The 19,424-nt window shown below is 33.5% G+C and overlaps 3 protein-coding genes across 3 annotated transcripts; 1 reads left to right on the top strand and 2 right to left on the bottom strand.

Annotated features, from left to right (window-relative positions):
- Positions 1–567: 567 nt before the first annotated feature.
- On the top strand, positions 568–7,715 carry LOTGIDRAFT_236976 (hypothetical protein). Its single transcript, XM_009068590.1, has 9 exons — positions 568–1,284; positions 1,584–1,666; positions 1,865–1,932; positions 2,173–2,333; positions 3,772–3,931; positions 4,212–4,388; positions 4,962–5,094; positions 5,437–5,568; positions 6,059–7,715. Exons 2-9 carry the CDS (start codon positions 1,607–1,609, stop codon positions 6,134–6,136), a joined length of 969 nt encoding a protein of 322 aa, XP_009066838.1. The 5' UTR covers positions 568–1,284; positions 1,584–1,606; the 3' UTR covers positions 6,137–7,715.
- A 947-nt stretch (positions 7,716–8,662) lies between these two features.
- LOTGIDRAFT_134508 (hypothetical protein) lies at positions 8,663–10,130 on the bottom strand (the record flags this gene model as incomplete). Its single annotated transcript, XM_009068591.1, has 3 exons — positions 8,663–8,889; positions 9,487–9,600; positions 9,950–10,130. Coding segments are annotated over 3 exons (522 nt in total), but the record flags the coding sequence as incomplete, so codon positions are not given.
- Positions 10,131–10,641: 511 nt separating this feature from the next.
- On the bottom strand, positions 10,642–11,925 carry LOTGIDRAFT_197928 (hypothetical protein; the record flags this gene model as incomplete). The annotated part of the gene is made up of 4 exons (XM_009068592.1): positions 10,642–10,705; positions 10,982–11,148; positions 11,491–11,536; positions 11,728–11,925. Coding segments are annotated over 4 exons (474 nt in total), but the record flags the coding sequence as incomplete, so codon positions are not given.
- Positions 11,926–19,424: the final 7,499 nt, after the last annotated feature.

Genomic DNA, 19,424 nt, shown 5'->3' on the forward strand with positions numbered 1-19,424 from the left:
CGACCAATAATGACGTAACGGTTCAGACAACAGTAAGCACCGGAGTGTCAGATCAGACGACAGATATTGGAGAGACAGGCCAGACATCAGATAACGGAGTAACAGATCAATCGACAAATAACAAAGTAACGGGTCAGACAACAGATCAATCGACAAATAACGAAGTAACGAGTAACAGTGGAGTGTCAGATCAAACGACAGATATCGGAGAGACAGGTCAGACATCGGAGAAAGCAGAAACAGATCAAACGAAAAATAATGATTTAACGGGTCAGACAACAGTAAGTACCGGAGTGTCAGATCAGACGACAGATATTGGAGAGACAGGCAAGACATCAGATAACGGAGTAACAGATCAATCAACAAATAACGAAGTAACGGGTCAGACAACAGATCAATCGACAAATAACGAAGTAACGAGTAACAGTGGAGTGTCAGATCAAACGACAGATATCGGAGAGACAGGCCAGACATCGGAAAAAGGACAAACAGATCAGACGACCAATAATGACGTAACGGTTCAGACAACAGTAAGCACCGGAGTGTCAGATCAGACGACAGATATTGGAGAGACAGGCCAGACATCAGATAACGGAGTAACAGATCAATCGACAAATAACAAAGTAACGGGTCAGACAACAGATCAATCGACAAATAACGAAGTAACGAGTAACAGTGGAGTGTCAGATCAAACGACAGATATCGGAGAGACAGGTCAGACATCGGAAAAAGCAGAAACAGATCAGACGACAAATAATGATTTAACGGGTCAGACAACAGTAAGTACCGGAGTGTCAGATCAGACGACAGATATTGGAGAGACAGGCAAGACATCAGATAACGGAGTAACAGATCAATCGACAAATAACGAAGTAACGGGTCAGACAACAGATCAATCGACAAATAGCGAAGTAACGAGTAACAGTGGAGTGTCAGATCAAACGACAGATATCGGAGAGACAGTCCAGACATCGGAAAAAGGAGAAACAGATCAGACGACAAATAATGACGTAACGGGTCAGACAACAGTAAGCACCGGAGTGTCAGATCAGACGACAGATATCGGAGAGACAGATCAGACGACAAATAACGAAGTAACAGACCAGACAACAGATAGCCAAGTGACTGGTCAGACAACTGTTACTGATGACGGAACAACGAGTCAGACAACAATTGTCGGAGTTACAAATCAGTCAACTAATAGCGGAGTGACAGATGTCTCAACAGGTTCAACTACTGTCGCTCAGTCCACGACACAATATCCAACGAAAGATCCAATTCTTGGTACGTTCATAATTCAATAACAAAGAGGGATATTTTCGAACACGTCATTCGATTAAGTGGGGGATAAATAAGTGGGTTGTTTAGCGGTCAAGATTGCAGAGCTTTCAAAACAACGATCAATTATATCCTCGGTTGTCTGTGGTTGTTGTATGTGAGCATTATTTTGAAGAAGAAATAACCCCTTTTCCCATTAAAACATTGTTATGCATGTACACAAGTATTACATATCGTGACCAAAGGGTCAACTAATAATATTTTCGATACTGGAGCATGTATCTACGCACATATCTCCTTTCCAGATGATGCTGTGTTTAAATTTGATATGGATATAAAAATTGAAATGGCTTTCACTGATTTTAATGAAACAGAATTCTCTTTGTTTGTAAGTACTCTTTTTTTTGTCATACATGAAATTTTCAAGAATAAAATATCTTATCTCATGTGCGGATAGAGGCATGTTTTCAGCTCAACGATGTCATAGACACAAACTATTAACCAGATTCGATGACAGCTGAAACTTTGGCACTCTCAATTATTGTCAATTCTAGACTTTTTTTTTTCATTTTTGGTCTTGTTTTAGATACGTGGAACAATATCTAACACATGTGATAAAAGTTTGTGTAAAAGCTACGAAATTGTGAAGATATGGTATGTATGTTTTAATTATGGGCACCCTAACAAATCATACTAAATGATATTATATTGTGTCAAATATAAAATTTCTAAGAATACAACCTACTTAGTATATAACTGCTTTATACAATAATTTGAACAGAATATCGCCATAGTTTTTGATGATTGTACACAGAGTCATCCGTATAGTAGGATTTGGTTGATTGCAAATTTAATGATAAAAGCTAAACTTAATTAGTTTAATATGTATTTCAGGGAAGGTAGTGTTTACATCAAAAGTATTCTATCTGTTGATGCTCGTGGCTTTCAAGATCAGAATAAAACAAACAGTTTAGACACTCTAAACAATACCTTTTCAAATGTGTCAAGTAGCACTTACCTTAATTACAGTATGTCGGTCGAAAACAACCCACCTTGTAAGTTTGTTAAAACATTTCTTTTCTACTTCATATTTCATTTTGGTGTAAGAATTGTCGATGGCTAAAGCTAATTACTCGAGGTCCTCGTATTTAAGAAAAATAATGGTTAGAAAAGCGAACGTGGCAATCGAGCGGATCTATCCTCGATCATGACGAATATTGAGGAAAGATCCGATCGTCATGTAGGCATTGCCTTATGTTGCTGATTTACAACATTTAATTTACCACTGGAAACGTTAGGTCTTTACCTGGAAGTCTTAGTCAGGAGTTCAAATAATTTAAGAAATTTTGCATCCTGTAAGCGTGCTATTACACCATTCTTTAAAAGTTTTGGGAGCAACATACGAGAAGTAAGATTCTCAACAAACTAGTTGTGTTTTTTTTCTTCTGAATTTAGGACTTTTGCACATTGAAATAAGCTTTTTGTGGCCTGATTGCTTACGGAGATCGTTTTTTCGTCATTTCCTCTCAACTTGACATTTGATTAGTTGCAATATTCTAGTTCTACCAATCCAGTCGTTTCTAATATCAACTTGACCAGTTCATTTGATTGTGCGTCCTCAATTGAAATATGACGAATATTCAATCCAGATACAGTGAATTAATAACGCCGTTAAACTTTAAATAAATACGTTTTTATGAAATTGAGTATGCAGTTGTCATATGGTTTTGATATAAGAAAATCACTCGGTTGTTACATTTTAATATAGTTGCTTTATGATTAATGTTTCGTGAAATATGATAAAAGTATCGCGCCTTTACATTCTATGTGTGCTTGGCATTGTTATCAATTCAAAATCTGTTTTGCATAAAAATTTATAAAGTCAATAAAGTTTCAGAATTCTGGAGTTACATTGTACGGAATGAATTTTAACATATCGCTTCTTCTTTGAATTTTAAATTCTTATATAGTCATCGGTGGATTTAAACAATGTCACGACTATAAGGCAGACATTAACAATAAATCCAATAAATCCACAAACTAAGTAATAATTGAAAAACATTTTACGTGTTTTTCAATAATTACTTGTAGTTTTATGGATAATTACTTGGTATTATCGATTTGTTGGATTTTAGAGGGATATTTTTTGTATCGATATAGGTAAAGCCACTGATGGACAATTCAAATTTAAAGATGTTATCTGGCATGTTCCGAGAGCTATATCAACTAGATTCAAATCAGGTTTTTGATGTTAATTTTCGATGATTGTTCAAAACCAATTTGATCATGATCATTGAGGTCTTCTCTGAAGCACGTTGGTTTGAAAGTCATGTAAACGATATGTTAATAGATTCTTAGATAATTGAGTTATATAATGTATAAGTTATAATTTTATAATATCCTTATATCATTGTCTTCTGAACTCTGGTGAGTAACTCGAAAGGTCCCCTGTACTTTACAATTTTAATAGCTTCAAGCATGTCCATTTTATAGCCTCAGATATGGTGAATGATGTATGTAAAGCTACGAATGTGAAATGCGTCAACGGATATCATTGTGAATCAAACCGGTGTAGAAATAATTGTATAAAACTAAGCTGTGGTGAACATGGAATTTGTGAGTCTTTGCAAAATTACACAATTTTTAGGTGCAGGTAAGATTCATATTTATCAGTCATAATTAGATTGCGGTGGCATGTTGTCATGTATATTGTGATTATGTCACAGTTAGAGTATGAAAGATTGTCGTTTCTAAAATTATACAACCTATTCGTGACAGCAAAGTCTACTAGATTATGGTCGAGTGTCATCGTTAATAAGTTAGAGGAGCAAGTATAGAGAAACTCATCTGATAATACGAACATCTGAGCTCAAGTTTAAGACGATGTACATTTCCATTGTCGTTAACCATTTTTTTCATATTTCATATTTTAGATGTACCAGTGAAACATATTATGACTACCAAGGAACAAATTGTAATGAAAAAGCATTCAAGTGGCAAGTGCTAGTAGGTATCTCAGTAGCTGTAGCATTTGCCATCATCGTGGTAATAGTGATTGCATTCCTATGTTATTGCTACAAGATGAGAGTGAAATATTCTAAACGAAGCCGGTAAGTCAACGAGACAAGTAAATTCAGGGCCTGGCTTTATTTATCACGGTTTCGCTGGACAAAATGACTTCTTTCTTGACTTCTATGAATCATCGAGTGAGTTGTTTATGGTTGAAAGGGACCAAAGAATTGTCAATGTTGTCTCACAGGATTTTCATTCTCTATGTAAACTGATATTTTGTCAAGTAAAGCTTTGTTCCAATAGTCATATACGCCTTAGTCTGAAGTAGCATTATAAGGTTTTATTAAGTGACTATAACACGTTCATAGTTGGTCATAATGGACATAATTTCCGTACAATGTCAAATCTAATTGGCTGTATCGGACTGCCAAAATAACAGCATAACATCGTAGTGTTAAGTGCCTCACTGGTCTTCCTTTTTGGAACATCTTATAACATTTATTGTCTGTGCTTTGTTGTTAACACAGTCGAATTAAATTCTATCAATGTCATTGACTTCCAGCCTTCGCTGACATGGATAAAAGACATAAGAACCTTCAATGTTTAAACTTTCGAGGAGGTAAAATGGTAGTATTAACTTCACACACAATAATTTCTACTGTCTTTTACAGCTATGCAGAATCATTGAACGATGCATTTGGTTTAGATACTAGTGACATGCCACTAACAAACTTTGCTGATAAACAAGAGGAGGGTTTTCAGTTTTACCATAATCAAAATTCAAAGGCTGGAGTCAGCAATGAAGTACATTTTTATTATTATCGCCATGTAATTAATGTTGGAGAAGTGACTTTTATTAGCGAGACATGATTATTCATCAATTGCAGGACACCGACATTCTTCCTTTATGAGCTAAATATTTGATGTTAAATAAACCCACTTCCCTTTTTTACTTAAATATTGCCGTCGGCAAACCAAATTTATTGTAAAGTTTAAAATAATATTATGTGTCCATGTTTGTATTTTTACCAAAATCCATCTAATGACTATTATTTTGAACATCATAAGCCACATAATAAATATACTTATTCATCTACCAACCAAATAATCAGTCATTTCATCAGACGATTTCATTTTATTTACAAGGGCTTTGTACAAGCAGATTATAACAACGCATCTGTAGGACGAAACTATGACAACGACAGTGAGGGATATACCAACCAAACTCTTACATCCAGTTTTACTGCTAATCTCAGTCATATCGACCCAAAAGCAGATGTAAGTATTTGAATGTATATTTCAATGTACATATGTACAGCCACTTATGTTTTAAAATATTGGACAATTATGATATTCACATAAACTGAAACTAATTATCCCAATTTTCTCTCTTTCAGTACTCTATCAGAAGACCAACGTTTTCAACAAATCCAAGAAAATCGGGTAACGTAAATCAAAATGTTTAAATGAGATAATTATCTTAATATTTCCTTCACTAGACGACAGAGGCCTAATTTGTTTTTTTTTTTTTGTATTAATTTCTCTTTATTTAAATCCGACGTAAGGATTCGTTATTATATCACCGTAGACTTTCAAGAATAGGAGGCAGGGTTTTTATCTGGCAAAGAGGTGCAATTTGTTTTACAAACATGGTTAATTCAGCCGTAGCCACAGAACTAAACTTAATATTTCATAATGCTTTCAGAAGTCAAACCAAGGGAGATAATTACCCACGGATTTTATATATAAAATTTATATCTACTTTTAGGTAAATATGAGCAAAGATTGTAAAAGAGTCAAAAATCTGAACTTCATTTTACCAATGTCCAGATTTTTAGGATACTAATGTATAGTACATAATCTTTAAAACAACAGATACAAACATCTTTATAACTTGCAAATTATATCGCCCTTCTTCAGGGTTTAATTGTGTTATTTTCATGAAAACAGGAATTGGGAATTAAATCTTGTATTCCAATAATATATTAGTGTTGAACAATTGATTACAATTTTTAAAAAAAAAGTACGATTATACAAAAGTTTCACCATAAAATTCAGTTTTATATCTGCTTTACGACTATAATGATATAGATATTTCCAAATAACGAAGTAAATCCCCGCATATTCCCACTTTAAGTCAAATTAGACTTTTTTCTTTAAACGTTACCATTGTACGTAGTCCTTTTTTTTATTTCGTCGTTTTTTTTTAACAAAACCCTTGCATATTTGTGATATATATTCATTTTTGATATGTTGCCAAGTTAATCGGGTTTGCTTTGTGTATTATATTGTCCATTCCTAATAAATGTAAAGCAATAAGTTCTATCATAGTCAATATCAATATTTTAGTCAATTTATTTTCAAAATCGTATTAATCAATCGAGTTCAATGATGTCATCTAAATTACTGACAGACTGACAACAAGGTAATTGCAAAAAATATTGTGAAAATTTTATTAAAAAATGCTTTCTTGACGACTGCAGCACTTTTCAGTGTAAAGGTAAAGATAAACACAAAGCCATATAAACTGTACAAGTTATATTATTATTGTGTTTAAATGTGATAGGCTAAATGCTGCTTTATGATAGTTGTGTCAAATATTGTTTTAAAATATTTCCACATATTGTTCTTCATAAAGCCCTTTACTAAGGTCGATACACAGTATTATATAACATGTCAATAGTTGTTATTACTTACCTTTTTTGTTATTCTATTTTACAAAAGTGGCCATCTCGCTTTTATTTTACTTATGATCTATCGATATCGGATTCAATTTTTATTTTTATATATAGTTCTAATTCGCATACCGATGTGACCATTATAATTACTTAAGGAATGACCTCAACATTTTTTCAGTTTATCGATGTATAAACAGAAAAAAAACCTGTGTATACTGTATAAATCCTAGAGAACAGCCAATCAAAAATAAGTACGTCACCTATTTATAGTCTACTGTCTACTGTCAACATGAAAGTTGATGGAGTTCTAAATAAGTCCAGAATTCATGCTATTGTTGAGATTTGGAGTGTGCACATTTGAGGGAATTTGGAAAATACCTTTATCGATTGTGTCGATTTCGGCTCTGTTGAAGTTCGAAGGAACGACAGCGACGCCGTGTAGTAGCCACGCCAATCAAACTCAATGATGAGTTCGTTAAGGGGTGAAGCTTATATTTTCATTCCGTTTACACGGATATAAACCGATGCACGTGATCTCTGTTATCAAATTTCGTGAATCCGTGTAATCTGAATCGTGATTTTATTATATAATAATGTATAATATTTACTCAGATAATCAGCCTTGTCTCTAACCTCTTATATCAAAGTATTATTGTACACTATTTTATATATTTAGCAAAAATCATTCTTAAATTTTATCATCATTTATAATATATTTTTATAAATAAAATTCTTTCTACGTTTCTATGTTTCAAGTGTGAAATTTTTCTTTTGAGAGGGTGGGGGGGGGGCAAATATATTTATCAACGATAAACATAAATAAATGGTCATTAACAAAATTACTGACAAAAAAAAAAATGTTACTACCTAACAAAAGCCGATAGCAACGAACAAAGATAGCTTGTTAGGCAAGGTAACATACGCCTACTACCAGCTGTCAGAAATGATAACAAAGTAACAAAGTCTGTAGTGGTTTAATATGTGAAACCAATCATCCGATTTTTACAAGCTTTACTGAGATCTTATACCAAATTTCATCAAGACCGTATAAAAAATGTAGTCTCTATCAGGCGTACAAACCAAATTAGACGCATTGAATATATTCAAGGGCAATAACTCCAAAAACGTTCACCCGATTGTTACCATTTTCAACTTGACTGAGATCTTATATACATGCATACCAAGTTTCATCGAAATCAGATAATAACTGCACCCTGTATCATGACTACAAGCCAAATTTGTAGGGTTTTGACTAAATCAAGGGCAGTAACTCCAAAACTGTCATCCGAATATGACCAAATTCAAACTTATCTTATCAATATAGACATATACTAAGTTTCATCAATATCGGATAAAAACTGTAGTCTATAGCGTGCCTGCAAGCCAAATTTGACGTGTTTTTACTAAGTCAAGGGCAATAACCCTGAAATCATTCATCCAATTATTACTAACTTCGAACTTAACCGAAATCGCATCAATATATACATGTACATATACAAATACATATACAATATTCGTCCACATTTCTGTGTTGGCGTATAAAAACTAGTAATGATAAGCACAAACAAATTATAGCAGAAAATATCACTCCTTATTAACAGTTAACACAAAACAACAAAACACCACAATTCTCACAATCAGACAAATAGGACACCCATACTACAAACTAAGCTAATATTAACAAACTTTATTGTTTACTTGCCAACAACATGGCCACTTTTCATATAATGTGGCCAAGTTCGTATTAAATCATATAATTTTTGTCCAGGACACAGAGTAGCTCTGACGTCACGATGTCCTTTAAGGATATAGTCCGATCGTATTTTACCATTTTTCACCCCACAATCTATCAGTTGTTTTAATGCATTCAGGGCTTTCGTGTTGGGGACTCTGGCCATGAAATTACCAATCACACAGAAACCTAAAATCATGAACAAATCTTAAAATAATCATCACAGAACTTTAGTATCAACTTTTGCTGGAATAAGTCGAAGCTATACGAAGTCTTAATAAATTTCCATATTATATACATACAGATAATTTGATTGTATGTTGTCTGCAATTCGAAGGTTCTACAGGAACAAAATACATACTTTCGGAATGTAATAACAGAAATGACACCACTTTGAAGGATATCATATCAAATAGCAATCAAGTCAGAAACAATCTCGATTCCATGTTTTATTATTTTATTAGAATAGATATAAAACAGACGTAGAATAGGCAGATTGAATTCTCAATGAGAGGTAGTGACACCTTGCCTGGTATTAAATTATACTTAACACTTAATAGGGTTTTGTATCATCTAGCCAGTTCCAAAAACATGATATATGAGCCAGACATCAACATTTTTTATAGAGTTGTATCTAATCCAATCAATTTTCGCAAATTTTGGAATTTTCAGCAAGACAAAGCCCAACTTTGGCTTGGTCCAAGTTCATCGTTAGGGCGATATTATGAGTTGCATGTGGTAACAAATTACAAAATAATTCAGTATATAAACGTGAATATAGCTTACCATAACCATCTGTATTATGGTTTAGTGTATGAGCTCCAATCTCGTCCCAACCATGTACCTCATAAACATTGCCATCTTCACCGATCATAAACGTATAACCCAAGTCAGACCAACCTGAAAATATGTCCTACCTATAAGACAATCTTCAGTACTGAAAAGTTCCATTCCTCCAGATTTTGACTGTATCATACTAAAAAGGAACATCTTTACAAAGCAACTTTTATCAATACTTTAAGATATTCGGTTTAGTTGTGATATTTCTGATAATATGGGCAAATGATCAATGGTCGAATTATTAACCCAATTTTCACTTCGCTTAAGACCAAAAAGATACCAGTAACTGCATCACAGCTGACCTCCCACATCCGAAGCTTCAACTACATTGAACAACACAAATTTCTGTTGATAAAAATCAGTCTCAGGGTGCTAGGTCACCATCTAAAATACATAAGATCCTACATACCATGACCGTCCATGTAGTAATCTTGGGCGATCCGGGTCAATCTAGAGCATTCTTTAGTATCATGACATGGTGATGAGGCCGAGTGGTGGATGTATAGAAACTGAGGTACATGTGGCATAGGTTTATCAGAATGTTTAGGTTTCCTGGCTCCCCATTCTGATCTTGATACAATATGTGGACATCCTGGTAGCTGTTGTGTTGAGTGTGTGCTTGTTCCTGTGTGCGTACCTACAACGATAAAATCAACAGACAAGCTCCTCCAAAGTCAGATTCTTTGGGAATCTGTAATTGGTATATGCTATGGAGTAAAACATTTAAGGAACCTCAAAAGAGGTTTATCCAGCCTTAATATGTGTATCATAGACACATTAAACTTTGTGGTCTGTGGTTTCGATAATTCTAGAATAACCTGATCAGATCAAGACGTCACTATTTGAAGTGAGGAGAATTTCTTTAAAGGCACACATTGATGGTGTAAGAAAGAAATGATTCAGTACTTTCATTGTGCTGACCACAATCATTCATTTAAATATGCATAGGTAATATTACACGAATTTAAGGCCCAATGGGCGTGTATATTGTACATTGTTCAACTAAGCCATGGTATGTACAGGTATGTTCAGTACCAGGTTTAAGGAAAGCTTCAATTCCAAGTCACAACAAATTACAAAAAATAAATGTAAAAACCTTACCAGTATTGGTAGAAGAAGAACAACCATTTTTAAATGTTAAATATTTTGCAGCTGCCCAGCCATTCTAAGTATAAATTTCAAAACAAACTATTATTTGTAACATAATGTACATTTGTGTTTCCAAAATGGCACTCGGTGATAACAGATACATACATTAAATGTTCGTTTAGACACAAATAATTCTACATCGAGTAGTTTATTTATGTTTACCAAATGGTTAAAAAACTTGATATATAAACTTTATAATCATTTATGTGAAGATTGTAATTTGAAAGATAATTGAAATTTATTTCTGAGGACAAAGGTACATTTATGTGAATTCATATTTCAAACTATTTACCGTGTGATCAAAATCCAAATGGGCCCATTCTAATCCACCATTAGTAACTTTATCACCAAGGAAGGGGGCACAATGTCCTGGTTGTAATGTACCGATTATTGAATGACTCGTACTACTTCCGCTTCTAACATGGAGACTAGTTGTAGTACACGCGCATTGAGTAGTGACTGAAACAAGGAATTAGATTGGTTAACAAAACAGCAGACAAATCAATATTCCACTTCGTATTTTATTTTATGTATGTATAATACTATTTTGCCAAAAGTAACATGTTTTCATCTTTCCAAACAAACATAAGTTGGTTGACAGAACTAAGTATTTTGACAATGCCAAATGCAAGGGAACTTTTAAAGATGGACACATCGACTTAGTCATTGAAAATCCGTAATTGATACAATCTCGATATAAAATTAGAAACGGAACCTTTGGATACCGTTACATTGAATTTTGATAAATTTTATCGATGAATAGTAAATGATAAAGTTGCAAAAAATTTTTGGTTTTATTACCTGAGCATGTTTTAAAATGAAGCCAGTTAGTTGCTACATAGCCTGTCTGAAAAAGAAAATACGTCCATCATTCCATTTGCATTGAACTAAGAATGATCTAGAGCGGTTATTATAAAAAAGTGGATTTATGTGAAAGTAAACAATAAATATTTGAATCGCCGACACATACATTTCCAGGTAGAGGTAAAAGCGCAAGACAGTAGAATGAACAGATACAGAAATAAAATATCATCATACCTTTCCATTATAAGTAACATGTGCCCACTTGTAACCATTAGCTGTTACTTGATTCCCTTCATACGTCAAACATTTTGATTGAGCTAAACTTCCTAGGATTGGATATTTCGTACCAGCCCCAGATCGTACGTGTACCTGTAACGTTGCACATGCACAAGTAGCAGAGTTAACTTCAATAACATATTGTAGGAGAACGAGTACAATTGGTGCTAAAAAATACATGATTCTTGACCCTTGTCACTCTTATCAATGCCTTATCTTGACATTGTTACTAATCAATGTACTTATATGTAGGTCTTTATGGTGGTAAATGTATTCTGCTGGCAACGGTGAGAACATCTGTATAATAATAATATTCTCTTTTAATTTGTATATATTGTCTTCTAATTTATCTGAATGCCATTGATTCTGGCTTTCCAAGAATCTTGTTTTACAAATTTTGAATTCAATTACAGTCAAGTAACCTAATTTCGTGCTAACCTATTTTTCGTGCATCTCCGGAAATGATTAATAATTTACATGTGCCACATTGCGTGACCTCCACATTGGAAGCAAGGTAAAATGTATTAATGTATACTTTGACAAATACAAAATGGCGGATTTCAATTATTACCAAACGTCACAATTTTTTATAGGCCGAATTTCCTTATAATCCCAAGCTGCAATCGGAATTCCAAGTGTCGTCTGCTAGAATGTAGTCCAATGAATGGAGTCATCTGATCAACTAGCGGATTCCGTGTCAGCAGAAACATATTATGGAACACAATGTTGGCCATATTCTTATGTTGTTTCAATGACTTTTAGCAATAAATCACGCTACATATCTTATTTTGTCAGTCACTATTTTTTTTTAAATCGTGGTTCATTGAAGGAATTGTCACTAGTTATAATGAAATGAAAGATAAATACCAAGAAAAGTTAATAATAACACTTGGTATCCATACAACGTGTTTTTCTCGACTTATTTATAGATCAATCACTGTACACGAAAATAGGTGACGCATTTTGACGCCGTTGTCGAGTTGGTTGCACATGAAATATGGGTCAAAGTGAGGGATTCGTAAAGAAAATCGAAACAAACCAATTTTAACTATTTTGTAGAATATCTAAGACATGAAAAAAAAATTTCCGTTTTTTTTTAACTTTGACGAAATTCGGTGTTGAATCATTGTATGCAGGTTACACCACTCTAATAGTTATGTAGCAGTTTTCCAGACTTATTTAACAAATGATTAGATGCTAAGTCCTCAACTGGAAGGCGATCAAATGGTTTACCCATAGGCAAGGCTTACTAAGGGTTTAGTTATTTTAACTCCTATGCCATACATTCAAGTAAAAGACACTATCTTATTCCAGATCGTTTTGTTGTCTGGTCACAGAAAACTGCCATTGTCCCAAGTACAGTTTGTCGGACATTGAAATAATGTTTATGGTTTCATTAAAGATTATGGTTTAACTATTTAATCAGGGAACTAATATCGATAATATTCTCATGTTGATATAAGCGACAAACATGTGTTCGACCAAAATGGACGTCGCTACAACTATCTATCAGCTAGTAGATTAGCCTTTCTGCAATAGTTTTGTGTTGTCAGAATGAGCTTACCAAACTATTGTCTCCAACGAGCTCATTTCTTTCAGTTATTGTTTTTAATTTGGTCATGTGTTATTTTCAAGTACCATGGTGTCTAATTATTTTGTTTGTTTGCATAGTTAGGTATTTTGTCATTTTTGGTCTATATTGCTTATCGAGAGGAACATCGACACTTTTTCGTAACCTATGGCAAATATTTAAGTTTTTTTTTCTGACATTTCAGCTTTGTAGTTCTGTAATTTTTGAAGATGGAAATTTACTTGCATATGAACAATTTTCCTGCAGTTGTCGATTAAAAATTTTATATGTTTAATGCCCGCAAGAAAATTCTGTATTTGTTATGTGGTGTTAATTTATCTCTGATTTTAGGCTTTGCAAGTTTCCAGAACGGATTTCCAATTTTACTCAATAGTATTAAACCTACCTTTAATGCATCATCAAAAAATCCCAAATGACCAAATCCCTGTACACACTGTAATAAATATGTTTAAAAGAATCACAAATTGACTTTGGCTCATTAAAAGGTGAATTCAGGTACAAATTTAACTGTCGAAATCTTACTATCGCTGAAGAAAAACCAAACTAGATTAAATTTTTGTTGTTTGAAAAGATTATTCATATCCGATTTACCTCCCCTTTAAACTGTTGAAAGGATACTTTGAGTTCGATAGCTTTTTGGGACATTTCAAGCAACGTCCGTTTTAATAACTACTGCCATATTATGTGGAACAAGTCTCAATTGTGACAGGCATTATGATCATAGTTTTGGGAAAAGATTCTGTTAGGGTAAAACTTTTCTTTATTAAAGGTTCATATGTGTGGCATGAAAATTTATACTGGTGCATAGATCTGTTGAGAACGACTTTTTCTGACCACCAGAACGCGAGGGAATTAACAGGCCTATTGCTGTATGATAATTGACAATATGTATTCTTATTGGTAAACTGAACTATCTGAAAAAATATTGGAATTTTAATGAGTAAAGTAAAGAGTTTCTTAGTAAACTTAATAATCTTGCACTCTGTTTATCGGTACACTGTGTCCTATTTTGTATCATAAAGGTCATAGTCCCATATGGTAAGGTTAACTAATGTTCTGAAATATATGTCAAGAATTCCCCAATGATGTAAGCTGTTTTTAGCCCATATAATGAAACATAAATCATCCTATAAATATATATACAGGCACTTCAGTTCTTACTAATTATTAGAAATGTATTTAGTAGAAACACAAACATGCCTGTCAAATTGCAGATTTAAATCTTAATTGAAATAAGAAAAATATCCAGGCTTATGACACTGAAAATGAATGTTTTTATAATTCACGAGATGATATCTCCCCGTGAACTTCGACTTGTTAAAGAGTTATTACAGAACCAATTCTTACAAATAAAAATACTACCCATACTGACTTTGAATGCTATTTCGTATGGTTTTCAAGTTATTTTCTCAATGAGTAGAATACCAGCTCTACAAACATGTTTGGTAAGAGAATAGAATAATAAGCAACCATTAGATCAATAAATGTTCGATAGGTGAAAATTGGTCGCCAAAAATAATGTTTATAAACGTTTCTGTAAGATCAGAACACAGATTAACCTACAGTATGTTTTGATTATTTAACTCTTTTAGACGTTAATCTGGAACACGTCTACTTTTAATTCTGGTCCAATGTCTTCCAATGTCTTCCGATGCTTCTCAAAATTATTAAGCAAGAAATAACCATCCAAGGCTTTATTATCGCATAAGGTTCACATCGAACGGGGCAGGGCTTCCAAATATTTACCACAGAGCGGCTGCTTTGAATACAGACAAGTTGAGTTCTATGGTAGCCGTATATAGATGCGCTTTGGCCGCAAAAGTGAACCGAAGCACCTAATGCCTAAGTTCAGAAAGCGTAGGATTATGGTTTGATTATCTGCTGTTATTGGTTGGTAAAATCCTACAGACTGGAAGTCATCCACTTAAGACTGATTTGAGAGATTTCTCCCAATCAATGTCAATTGGTGTCAATGACATTTGTCTGTGACAAGCCATATTCGTTAAAGGTTGAAGCCGTATAACACCGTCCATTAGCATTAAGAATATACCAACCCATTTATTTGTTATCCACAACTTCATTACCATCATTTTAACTCTCAGTATGGTTTTAATTGAAGCCTACTCCAGATAGAAGTGGATATAGAAGATGACCATTAAATCCTACAGTGATTCCAACTTTCTATCATCACAACCATTAGATAAATTTATATATATTCATTCACGCGTAGGTTCGGTCATCATTTCACTCTATGTTCGGTTAAATCACCTGCGAGTTCTCTGGTCGTTTCACAGTTCGCTCTAGCTATTAACGTTTTACAGAAAGATAGGGCTCAGACTCAACGAGAATTGAATTCGTTAAAGTAACGTGTATGTATATTTCATTGTAAACTTGATAAAGCTATTAGCCACAATGATTGACATAATAATAGCATGTGCCATCAATAATAGCCAGTAGCCAGTATCTATTAATTTAACACGAAGTCCCAAGGTAAACTCTTAAATATCCTTACATAGAAATGGCCCCCTCATATATTTCTTTGAACACGATAGAGGCTACAGAATTTATCCGATCTTAATGAATTTTGGTATGCATGTATATATAGATGTGATCAATGGAACATGACTGTTGTGAGTCTTCATATTGGATGAATTGTTTTAAGTTATTGTCCTTGAATAAGTCAAAATTTGCTTGTAACCACGAAAGACTTACACAGTGTTTATCTTAATCAAATTTTTGAATTATTCACTGATTTATCCGATCTTAGAAAAATAGGGAATAACCTGCTCTCCCCAAACCGGCATTTCCAGTAGTCTAGTATACATGTATTGTCTTTAGTTTATTGATATTGATTTACAAACAATGTTTAAAGATAACTCAGTATATACAACTAAATAAATTGAAAAAATATTAATACATTTAATGGTTTTGATTTACCAAATTATTATGAAGTTCTTTAATATGAGGACATTGGTTTTTCAGTTGATAAAACAGTCTTATCATTCTGCCAAGTGTCACGTTCTAATTAAATTGTCATAAGATTTCGGAAAATTTATAGTAAATATAGACACATAAATGTACAGTAACATGATCAAGGGCTTTATTTGATTAGCCCATTAAAGTCCAATAACTACCTACCTGTTTTAGAAGAATTACTTTTAATTTCTGGTTCTTTTATTATGTTAAGTTAAAATATACTTAAAATTGGCCCATGTTGACTTTTTGGGCCCTATTGACTTTTTCAAAGGTTCGTTTCGACCAGCAGTTGGGCCCATCTTGACAAAAACTATCGGGTTCGTTATCCCATTGGTTAGCTGTGACAATAAAACGTTTAATATATTTTAATGACGAAGTCATATGAAGTTTGGGATCCTTGGTGACAGTGAAATGACACGACACACAATTTAAACAGTGTGTTGGTGGAGCTATTTGCAAAAGTGCATGATGTCCAAAGTTTCGATCGTTAATACTCGAAAATTTTATTGTTAACATAGCAACAACACATAAAACAAAGTTTGAAATTCCCATCTGGGCGAGTTCCGGATCCACATACACATTCCCATTCATGGTCTGTAATCATATTCTCATTGATGACACCTCAATCCCCAGTGACCCCGCTTGCTTTGTTAATACGTTGAGGACCCTGTTGTGTAACGTTTTCCACCATATGAATTGCCTTGGTAGGAATTTTTTTATACCAAGATGTGCTCCAGAAAATTTAAAAATATTTTTCGAAGATTGGATTTGTTTTATGAATTGCGAATTAGATAGGAGTATGTCGTTTTTTCCTTTTGACGTAAGGAAGCTATCAGTAACACATGACGCTCAGCGGTGTACAATCATTTCATGGAACAGTATAAAACCATTTATCAATATATTAAAACTATACACAAACCTTAGTCAATCAATATCAATGTAAATAACTCTACTGGTAGTTGACTGAAAGAAGTCGACGTATAGCATTAAGGATATATAGCGATTGCTTCAACATATAGTTTTTATATTTGTTCGTTAACGTTTTCTCTCATATGGATTAAATTAAAACGATTGGATTTAATTTGTTGGCTTGTATTGTGGGATATTTTATGTTACTGTAGGTATGTTATTCCTAGTTTTGATTTTACATTTGATGTTTAAAGACTTCTTTTATCTTCATAGAAAGTTTATAAAAAAAATTAATTTATTTTTGTTGCCACGATTAAACTCTGCGACTTAGCTTTGTCAATATTGGGCAAATTTTCCATTAAGCACATCCCGATCGAAAGATTCGAAAATTTTTTCTTTATCTCATGTTTACGCGAAAGCTGTGTTCATTCACTTCAAATATACACAGATTGTTTTTACTTTTTACACTGGTGATTTGTTCTATCGTCAAATGATAAGACTACTGAAAAGGATTTTGAAGGGCATTAAGATTTCTGTCTTAGATTCTTGATTTTGTCGCCGAGTATATGTGTCATTGAGTTATATAAATGCCCAGTCCCTCTCTTTCGTGTTGTGCTACAAACTTTTGTAATTGGGTGCTTTCATTGGCAAAGACTTTTTAAAAGGTTTTATTGAGAAATTATTTATATTCACCGTTGTAAAGTTGTAAGTTGACAATGTTTTAACTAAGTATCCGTGTTTTTTCTCATATCATATTAAGTGTCATTAGTTTATTTCTTCCTACTTGGAAATTCTCCAGTCAATCTCAAAGAGACAGGCTTCACTGATAGACAAATGGTTTTGATTTCTTACTTTACCATTCAGAACAGTTGACATTGACAACGGATGTCCATTCATACAACTGTTGATGATTTATTATTGATATCATCTTGAAGAATGTGCGACAAAATTCAGTTATTTATATTCATATTCTTTCAAAAAGAGCCATTTTTGTCAATAACTGTACAAGGTTTGTTGGCTTCATTTAAGTAAAATACATTGCTTTATTCATTCTTGAGTAACATGCTGTTTACCTTTTCTCTTTTTGTCTTAAGGCTTGAGGCAGCTAGCCTTGTCGCTAAACTTCCATGTACATTCTTCGCGATGTAGGCCTATGCTTTGACAACTTGAGTTTTATATGGCAGTTGACTCAAGTTACCAACAATTTCCCCACGTTCTACTAAAATAGAAAACCGAAATGTCGACCGCAGCGATTAGAATATGTGACCATCCAGTTGATCGCTGTCGCTAGTACTAGGTCAGTTTTTCAATATTTGAGATTTGTTTACTGCACGGGATCGGGTGGAATTCTGTGCTAAATCGAGTTACTATCAAATGAAAGCTATTTTCTCAATATTGGCGCTATTTCACAACAACAGATCTGAGGAATTCTTTGAAACGCAATTCATCATCGAGCCCTATTAAGCTGTATATTTATCACATTCCTATCCTTACGTTAAGTTATTGTAATTTTATCCATTTAACCAGTTCATTATATTTCGAACCTTGAGGCTAACGACACGTTGTACCATTATCACTATGTTGTGTTTGATAATTGGAGGAAAATAAGTAATTCTATTCCATCATGTTTATGGAAGCGCTTCTTTCATTGTTAATAATATCCGTACCTGGTTGTTATCTAACAGGAATTGTCCGAAAGGCTTCTCCCCATGTGGTGTACTGTTTTTCTTGAGGATGTTAAAGACTAAATTTAGGTACATTGACTGAAATCTGATTTCTTTGGTTGAATATCGATAATTTAAGAACAATTTATATCCACTGATGTTTTTCTGATATTTAGTGCAGTAAAATTGTGAAATACGTGAAATTTTTAGCACAAGGAAAAGATCTTAGACAGAAAATATTATTTAGGTAATGATGATCATTTGGATTTTTTATGCACAGCATTGTATGATCGGCAAGAGATATGATTCATGCTTGCGATAGATATTTTGTTTTTGTAGGTACCTCAATACTAATCTTCATTACAGGCGTCTAGTCAGGAGATGTATAGAGATTAATCTTGCTGCCACTGCTCCTTTTCCGATTGGACACAGTAGTGGACAGTCATGTCAAGATTATACCGTGTTAAATGTTGTTGGGGTGTATTTTAGTTTTCATCATGTGTCTTACATGTACT

The sequence above is a fragment of the Lottia gigantea genome (genome assembly GCF_000327385.1).
Source record: "Lottia gigantea unplaced genomic scaffold LOTGIsca_91, whole genome shotgun sequence".
Taxonomy (NCBI): domain Eukaryota; kingdom Metazoa; phylum Mollusca; class Gastropoda; family Lottiidae; genus Lottia; species Lottia gigantea.

Coding starts and splice junctions, on each gene's coding strand:
- LOTGIDRAFT_236976 (XM_009068590.1), top strand. CDS start 1,607: ATGGATATAAAAATTGAAATGGCTTTCACTGATTTTAATGAAACAGAA. Junction 3,932..4,211: donor TACACAATTTTTAGGTGCAG/GTAAGATTCATA, acceptor TTCATATTTTAG/ATGTACCAGTGAAACATATT. Junction 4,389..4,961: donor AAATATTCTAAACGAAGCCG/GTAAGTCAACGA, acceptor TGTCTTTTACAG/CTATGCAGAATCATTGAACG.